This window comes from Helianthus annuus, chromosome 15, assembly GCF_002127325.2.
Source record: "Helianthus annuus cultivar XRQ/B chromosome 15, HanXRQr2.0-SUNRISE, whole genome shotgun sequence".
Lineage (NCBI taxonomy): Eukaryota > Viridiplantae > Streptophyta > Magnoliopsida > Asterales > Asteraceae > Helianthus > Helianthus annuus.
The window spans coordinates 164,147,528-164,156,954 of NC_035447.2; the positions used below are offsets into that span (position 1 = coordinate 164,147,528).

Below are 9,427 nucleotides of genomic sequence, written 5' to 3' on the forward strand. Positions count from 1 at the left end.
GCGTACTTGACCCTGCGAGTCTCAGGGCATTCACACATCTTGGATACTGACTCGAGCTTCCCAAATCAATGGAGTAGTCCCACTGCTCCTCCTGTGCCACTGGATGTGCTTGGACGACAGTCCATGAAGTTCTTGGATGTGCAGACAGGCTGCTGTGCGTTCCGACCCGTTGCGCGAGAAAGATAGGTCAAGGTTAAGCGCGAGAGTTGGGTCACGAGAGTAGGATCTAACATCCTAGGATAGGTCTGGAATAGCAGGTTATACCTCCTGCTTGTGCGGCTGCAAGTGCCGCAACAACTTGTTCGTTAATGAGAGTCGTCAACTGGGCTTGAGTCATGTCAACATGTCCAGACATGATCGAACAGTAAAGGTAGCATAAGTATGAATGGTTCGCGAGTAGTGCGATGACAGAAAAGTGTAGGCACATAGGTGTTCTTAAACAGTAACATGTAGTGAGCAAAGTAATGTAAGCATACTACGAGCAAAGTTCTATGCAATTCTAGCAAGCAGGTAATAAACATAAACCTTATTACCTAGGATGTCGAGTCTTGCACGTGGAGCGAAGCGTCGTTGTGGATCGTTGAGAGCACTGCTCTGGTTATAGTCTGGTTTTAATAAAAACGTTTTCCCATATTAAAACCAAGTTCTCTATAACCAATGGCTCTGATACCAATCTGTCACACCCCCAAAATCCACCTGCGGAGTATCACCGCTTGGGAGCGTGACTGACCAGGATCAAGCCACCAATCATATCGAACATGCAGTTAATGTCAAGTATAATAAATGTAAACCAATTATTCAATACGATTGATGTTCCAACAAAACATAATTCAAGTAGCGGAAGCGTAATAATGAAGTCCAATGTAAATAGTTCAAGTGTTGTAAGTATAACATAACATCCACGATCCAAGCTCCACAACGACCTGCTCCTCCCTGTGCAAGCTCCATATGTACCTAATTTCCTGCAAGGCATGCAGCAGAGAATCAACAACTAGTTGAGCGAGTTCACAGTTAACAGTTCAGTAATAGTATAGTGTGAGTAGTAGTATGTTCGTTCGTTATGTCATGTATCGTATTGGTTTCCATCGCGGCCTCCCAGGCAGGTATGCGAAGATATTAGGGGAATGTTCATCCCGAGTATTCTAGACTAGGTTTATCCGTATCGCGGCCTACCAGGCAGGTGTGCGAAGTTTAGTAAAGTACAGTTCGCGGCCTTCCAAAGGCAGGTGTGCGAAGTCAGTCATAATATCGCGGCCAACCCTTGGCAGGTGTGCGAAGATCAGTTCAATAAGTGTTACTAGTCTAGTCGTAGTTCAATCAGCAGAGTATGTACCATAGTTCATCAATTCACATCACTACGTTCCAGTATAGATAAGTACCAGTAAATAATCAAATCCCATTCCCACCCTGGGAACCCCATGCCTTGGCTGTGTGAACTCACCTTGGTTTGCTCGGTATGTTATTGCTTCTAGGGTTTTATCAAACGTCTAAGTCCGTTACACACGACCTAGGATATGTTGCATATGATACAATGTAAGTGTTTGCATCAAATTACGGTTTACAAATCATTGACATTCAAGAGACTGTGTTTTGTGTGCTTATTGTATGCATAGATCGTTCATTCATGCAGGATTATACTGTTGCATTCAGTATCATACAATCATATACAGAATCATACATCACGTAAACAGTTAATCATATTCATATAGTTCATGCGTCGCATCTTTGATTTCACAGTTTAATCTAACGTAATTGTTAACCTGGTTACCACTGATAACATACTGAACATGTTATTATCGTTAATAAGCTTAACAGATTAATCATTATATAGTATGCAGCTCATTGATTCAATTTAAACATCAGACAGACAGGGCCTTGTCCTTCTAAAACTCAGACAAGTATGGGGGGGGGTCTCCCCTGTTCAAAACTCGGATAGCACATGTAATCATACAACCTCGGACATAAAATCAGCATGCAAACTCAGACATGGTCAATCATATTAATCTCGGTCCAAGGACATTTCATTAAACTCGGACAACCTCCAATCATTAAACTCGGACCATAACAAGCTATTAAACTCGGACCATAATCAATCTATTAAACTCGGACCATAAACAAGCTATTAAACTCGGACCATAAACAAGCTATTATACTCGGACCATTTGAAATACATTAAATTCGGACCAAGTGCAATTCATTAAATTCGGACCATGTGATATCACTTTAAACTCGGTCCATTAACAACCCATTAAACTCGGATCAAACTACACATTATATTCGGACCATACACAACTTATTAAACTCGGACCAAACTACACATTATATTCGGACCATTCACAACTTATTAAACTCGGTCCATTCACAATTAAATAAACTCGGTCCACTCACAATCAAGTAAACTCGGACCAATCTAATTCATTATAGTCGGACCATTCAAATTCATTATATCCGGACCATATGCTTGTTAAACTCAGACAAATCGTATGTTTATAACTTCGGACCTCGATGCACTACCCATAACTCAGACAAGAGCATCCCAATTAAACTCTGACTAACAACAACGTACATACAAATGATCAATTCGACAGGATTATAACAGTTACGTATATCATTCAACCAAACCCTAATTCTAATCATATGACGGCAGATAACCAAGATTATTCAATCGATGTTAAACCACAACAATCATCACAATAATAACCTATCAAGCATGCATCTAATCATCGTCGTAATCTCAACTATCCAGAATTAAATCACAGAATATCACATGAGCAATTAGGGTTTTCCATGAACACATTCCATGAACACAAAATCAAGAAATCAATCAACAATTAATCATGAACAATGATTAAACAATTACCTTGAACGATTCTAGAGGAAGAGGAATCAAGTGTGATGATTTACTAGTGCCAATGATGATGGTGATGATTGCTAGGGAGCCAAAGAAATGAGAGTACGTGCTTGAATTCTTGTGAAAAGTGATTAGTGAAGTTTAGATTAGGGTTAAGTATCTAGGATTTCACTAATTACCATTTACATCCCTAAGTATTATATTTTACACATGCACACCATCTCATAACCATTTTCTAATTTTATCACTAAGTTCCCAATTTCACAAATAACAAACAACTATGCACAATCCAAATAATCAAAATATATATAATCCCATGGAAATCAATTGTGCTTATGACTAATCAATACATGAACGTGCAATAAGTACGAAATAAAATCTTAGAAATTCGAGTTGTCACACTAAGGAACATAGCAAGTATATAATGCGAAAACATGAAAGCATGAAAGTAACAAGTAGGCACATGTGTTTCACCCCAAAATGTTTAGAAAACAGTAAAAGAGGGGTCTATGTACTCACTTGAGATTGCTTAGAAGTCATAGGATAACCACCAAGCAATGCTAGAAGATCACGGAATCAAACGGCACCTATATAGGTATCTACATTAATAAACGGACCTATCGGAGGATCGGGTAGTACGAGGTTTCATAAACCAAATAAGTGTGGGAACTTATGTAATATGGTCTAACAAAGCCTACGTACTAAAAATATTAGACAATGGCTCTGGGCGAAAATGGCGAATCCTAGAAACCCTAACTTCTTGCGCTTTCTGATCTTCCTTCTTGATCGATTTGGGTTAGGTATTGAGGTTTTATCGATCCTTCTGAGTAAGGTATCTTGATTCTACCTTGGTCACTAATCTTTTGAAGCAAGGAGTAGGATCTTTCGTTTCTTTTTTTCTAAGTTAGGGTTTCCTGTCTGTTTTCGTTCTTGTTCTTGCCTATATTGATCGTTTTTACGTTGCATGTTCTGTCATCTCAAGTGTTATGGCATCCAAACCTCCGGATTGTTTTGATAATCCGATAAACCCTAGAATAAATCGAGATAGTGGCTTGGAGGATTTAGTGTTTCAATCTTTTTCCGAAAGGTTGCATGGGGACGTGTTCATACGGCAGCCGGCTAATAGTCAAAATCCTAGTCTTGGCAAGGGTTTGTTTGAGGGGAGGCCGCTAAATATAGAGGGCAATCGGGTTTTGCCTAGAAGAAGTATTGGTCAGCAGGCATCTTCTGGTCAGAAACCGATTAACATAATCGATGAATTAGAAAAAATTACTGAGCCAGTCGTTCTTAAGAAACATGATGTGGAGGCAGGTAATTCGGGTAGTGGCAATGGCATGAAAGGGCAGACTTATGCGGAGAAGCTGGCAACGGTAAAACCAGTTCAAAAGATTAACTTCAGATTCCTGGAAAACAACAAAGCCGTTGAGGATGTTGACGCTGATGTTATGATCCCAATCGCCTCGGTAAAACAGGTTCAAGATCGTTTTACTAATGTGCTTTTTGGTTATTTTCTGGGGAAAAGACTAGCGTTCCCGGTTGTGGAATATTTTGTTAGTCAAAGATGGGGGAAATATGGTATGCAAAAGTGTATGATGAACGGAAAAGGCTTTTTCTTTTTCAAATTCAAGTCTAAGGATGGTATGGAGCAAGTTTTGCAAGATGGTCCATGGCTTATCAGGAATATCCCACTATTTTTGAAACAATGGTCTCCGAATACGGAATTGAAGAAAGAAGAGCTAAAAAAGGTTCCCGTTTGGGTTAAAATGCATGATGTTCCGTTGGCTGCTTATACTGAGGATGGTCTAAGTCTGATTGCTTCGAAGGTGGGAACTCCTAAAATGTTGGATAATGAGACTACTAAAATGTGTTTAGACTCGTGGGGCAGAAGTGGATACGCTAGAGCGATAGTTGAACTGGATGCGGATAAGGATTTGATAGAAAACGTTACTGTAGCAATTCCAAATGTGGAAGAGGGGGGGTACCTCAAGAGTAGCATCCAATTGGAGTATGAATGGAAACCACCACAATGTAAAACTTGCAAGGTGTTTGGCCATGGAATGCATGAATGTCCTTTACAACCTGCCGATGATAAGGGTCCGAATACTAAAGATAAGGTGGATGACCAGGGTTTTAAAAGTGGTAACAACAGGAAGAAAAATAAGAACCAGCAGTTTAGTGTGAAAGAAAAACAACGACTTATCTACCGACCAAAGCACATGAACTCGACAAGCTCCGGGGTACCTAAAGACACGAATGCTTCAAAACCGAGTTCCTCAGGAGGTACGATTGGTTCTAAGGGTCCGGGTATTCGAACTTCTAATACTTTTGAGGCGTTAAATAATATGGATGATGAATACGGCTCTGAGATGGATGAGGTGAGACTACACCCGAATGTGGGGGGTTATGATTTTATGAATGATACTCAACCAAAGAATTCGAGTTCCACAGGTGCAAGCACACCTGCTCAAGAGGTTATTAATGGATAGTATAGCAGCTTGGAATGTTAGGGGTTTGAACCATCCCCTTAAGCAAAAAGAGGTTCAGAAGTTTGTAAAGGGTAATAACTTACAAGTGATTGCTATTCTGGAGTCGCATGTTCAGGTGGAGAAGCTTGATGGGGTGTGTAAGAAGGTGTTTCGGAATTGGGATTGGACATCGAATGGTAGATTGTGTAACAAAGGTACGCGAATTATTCTAGGATGGAATGTGGATAATGTTGACGTATTGGTGGTGCACGCTACAAATCAAGTCATGCATGTTCAAGTCTATTTTAAAAGTGATAAAACTATGATAAATGTGTCTTTTGTTTACGCTAGTAACAGTGATCAGGAGAGGAAACAACTTTGGGATTCGATGAGAATGCACAAGAGAGTAGTTCAGTCTAGTCCGTGGATCATCATGGGGGACTTTAACGTGGCCCTGAATCTGGATGATAAGTGCATGGGATCGTCGGATGTAAATGCAGCTATGAGAGAGTTCAATGAATGTGTGAACTATGTTGAGGTGTTTGACATTAGAGCTCATGGGATGCACTATACGTGGAATCAACGACCAAAAAAAGGTATTGGAATTCGAAAGAAGCTAGACCGAATCATGGCAAATGTGAGTTTTGTTGATAAGTTTGTGGATGCATATGCCATGTTCCTTCCGAATGGTATTTCGGATCATTGTCCGGGGTTGTTAAAAATTCAAATGGCTAAACAGACTAAGCCGAAGCCGTTTAAGTTTACTAATCTCTTGACACATAAAAGAGATTTTTTGGATGTGGTTACCAGTGGCTGGAATATGGAGGTTAGTGGGGTTCCAATGTTTCGTGTTGTCAAGAAATTAAAAGGGCTCAAACACCCGTTCCGAGTTTTACTTAGGAAACAAGGTAATTTGCACAAAAAAGTAGCTGATTTAAAGTCAGAATTGGACGATTTGCAAGGCAAGTTGGATGCGGACCCTTTCAATATGCATCTCAAAGAAGCTGAATCAGTATGTGTTATGAAATACAAGGAGGCTACGATAGATGAGGAGAGATTTTTGAAACAAAAAGCTAAGCAAAAGTGGCTTGAGGCGGGGGACTCTAACACCGCTTATTTCCATAACGTAGTGAAATGTCGCAACCATATCAATAAAATTAACTTCATAAAAGATACGGCTGGTAATAGTTATGATGGCGACGAGGTTGCTACGGCATTGGTTAATCACTTCCGAGATTTTTTGGGCAAAGAAGGGGGTATGGCTACCCGAGTCAATCAGGATTGCTTCTCGGTCTCTTTGAATCCTATTGTGGCAGAATCCATGTGTAGACCAATTGTTCCAGAAGAAGTGAAAGCTGCTATTTTTTCTATTAACGAGAACAAGGCCCCGGGCCCCGATGGTTTTACGTCGGAATTCTTTAGAAAATCTTGGTCGATTGTTGGAGGTGATGTTACGGCTGCTATCATCGATTTTTTTCAATCTGGTAGGTTGCTTCAGGAGATCAATCACACATTTCTAGCTCTAATTCCAAAGGTCTCTACTCCCGGAATAGTTACTGACTATAGACCTATCTCGTGCTGCAATGTGATTTATAAAGGAATTAGCAAGATTATTACGAATAGAATTCTTGAAGGCTTAAAGGATCTTATAAGTGATAATCAGTCAGCGTTTGTTCCAGGTAGGAGGATTTCCGACAATATAATGTTGACCCAAGAGCTTATGCATAATTATCATCGGCAAAGGGGTCCCCCGAGATGTGCTATGAAAGTTGATATTCAGAAAGCGTACGACACTGTGGATTGGAGATTTTTACGAGATGTTTTGCATGGATTTGGTTTTCGGCCAAGGTTTATATCGTGGATTATGGAGTGCATTACTACAACGTCCTTCTCCGTGAGTGTAAACGGTAATGTTTATGGATACTTCAAAGGCAAACGAGGCTTACGACAAGGAGATCCTATGTCTCCGTACCTGTTTACAATGGTTATGGAAGTTCTAACGATGATATTAAACAAAAATGCTCAACTTGACCCGTCGTTTCGGTTCCACAACAAATGTGAGAAACAAATGATTATTAACATGTGTTTTGCAGATGATCTCATTTTATTTGCTAGAGGGGATGTCGGCTCGGTAAAGCTTATTATGCGTTCCTTGAAGCAGTTTGAAGAGTGCTCGGGTCTTGTGCCTAGTAATGCGAAAAGTACCATTTTTTTTTGCAATGTGCCAGATTCGACCAAGACTAGAATAGCTGAAGTGGTTCCTTTTGAGGAGGGGAAACTTCCTATTAAATACTTGGGTGTGCCTTTGATTGCATCACGGTTGTTACGAAATGATTGCAAAGTTTTGGTGGAGCGTGTGGATAAACGAATCAATGACTGGAAGAACCGTTTTCTTTCGTTTGCTGGTAAGCTTCAACTGGTGGTTGCTGTGCTTTCTTCGATACATGTTTATTGGGCGTCGGTCTTTATTCTGCCAGTCAGTATTATAAAACAGTTGGAGAACAAAATGAGAGAGTTTTTATGGGGTAATGGTTCGGGTTCAAAGGGTAGAGCTAAAGTGGCATGGAAGGAAGTGTGTCTTCCAAAGATGGAAGGTGGGTTGGGCATAAGGCGGATATCGGATGTCAATAAATCTCTGATGGCGTATCATATTTACAGCATTATTTCGGGTAGGAAGTCGTTGTGGACTACCTGGATAGAGTTGTATAGACTGCGTGGCCGGAGTATATGGGACATACCGGTTCAAGTCAATTCTCCTTGGGGTTGGAAACGTCTTATGAAATGTAAAGATATTTTTCGTGAGCATTTATGGACGAAGATTGGTAATGGTCATCGCACATCGCTTTGGTTTGACAAATGGACGTCCGAGTGCCCGTTGCAATATATAGTGACTCCTCGTCAGATGGCTCGATATGGGTTTAATATCAAATCTAAAGTAGTTGACGCGATTAGTGATGGCCAGTGGCTTTGGCCGGAAGCTTGGAGAAATGTTTACCCGATCCTTTTTCAGCTCCAACCTCTCAACTTGGCGGATACAAAGGATAGAGTTCTATGGATGAATTCGGATAACAAGCTGGTTCCGTTTTCATCTAGGGAGGTTTGGGATTCTATTCGATGGCGTGATCAGCAAACATCATGGGCAAAGGTTGTTTGGTCCGTCTTCAATATTCCAAAACATGCGTTCCTTTGCTGGCTTATTCACAGGAAGAAGCTGTGGACACAAGACCGGATTCTTCGTTGGAACCATACGGTTACAGGTTCGATGAATCTCATGTGCTGTTTACTTTGTTATTCAGGGGTAGAGAACCATGAGCACCTCTTTTTTGAATGCCCTTACTCGAAGATAGTATGGAGTAAAGTGAGAAAAAAAATCAGAATGGATACGGTTCGAGAAACATGGGATGACATCACTTCGAAGCTTGTAGCTGCGGCAAAATCGAGATCGGTTTATGCGGTGGCTAGTAGATTAGTGGTGGCAGCTTCGGCTTATACTATATGGCGGGAAAGAAACTCGAAACTCTTCAAAAACAAACTGAGACCCCCGGAGCAACTTGCTGATGATATTATCGACACTGTCAGATTAAAGTTAACTTCTTTCAAGTACAAGCAGAATGTGAATGTCAAGCGGTTCTTGGAAGAATGGATGATGGATAAGGAAGAATTCTTGGATGAAGAGTGAAGACCATTTTGTTATGTCATTTGATGTAATTGGTTGTTTTTTGGTTTTCTGTTTCACTCTTTAGTGGTATGCCACTAAGAGAACTAGGGAGTATTTTCAGCTTCCTACTTGTTTTTATTTATATTTATAAAATCACCGGGGTAACCCTTTACCCAAAAAAAAGCCTACGTACTAAAATGAAACCTATCCTAAGTGCTCTTGACCCGTTACGACCCGCTTAGGTAGCTTATGCTACTTTAACGCGTCGTTCGCGTAAAATGCGTTCGGAATGCCTAACTAGCCCTATGATAAACAAGATATGCCTTAACATGTTCAATATTGTTGTTAAATCAGTTTAGATACCAAAAATTATGTTATATAGGCTTAAAATGAATTTTGGCGTAGAAAGGGTATTTTGGTAATTTACCTAAGGCACATACGTTACCTATCATA

At 40.4% G+C, this 9,427-nt stretch overlaps 1 protein-coding gene across 1 annotated transcript; it reads left to right on the top strand.

The window, feature by feature from the left end:
- The first annotated feature begins 3,837 nt into the window (after positions 1 to 3,837).
- On the top strand, positions 3,838 to 8,995 carry LOC110914495. The gene is made up of 2 exons (XM_022159284.1): positions 3,838 to 5,226; positions 5,300 to 8,995. The coding sequence occupies exons 1-2, from the start codon at positions 3,838 to 3,840 to the stop codon at positions 8,993 to 8,995; spliced, it is 5,085 nt and encodes a 1,694-aa protein (XP_022014976.1).
- The last annotated feature ends 432 nt before the right edge of the window (positions 8,996 to 9,427 follow it).

What these genes read in the sequence shown, in the direction of transcription:
- LOC110914495 (XM_022159284.1), top strand. Translation starts at nt 3,838, where the DNA reads ATGGCATCCAAACCTCCGGATTGTTTTGATAATCCGATAAACCCTAGA. An exon ending in ACGGCTCTGAGATGGATGAG is followed by an intron (nt 5,227 to 5,299) that starts GTGAGACTACAC and finishes CGAGTTCCACAG; the next exon opens with GTGCAAGCACACCTGCTCAA.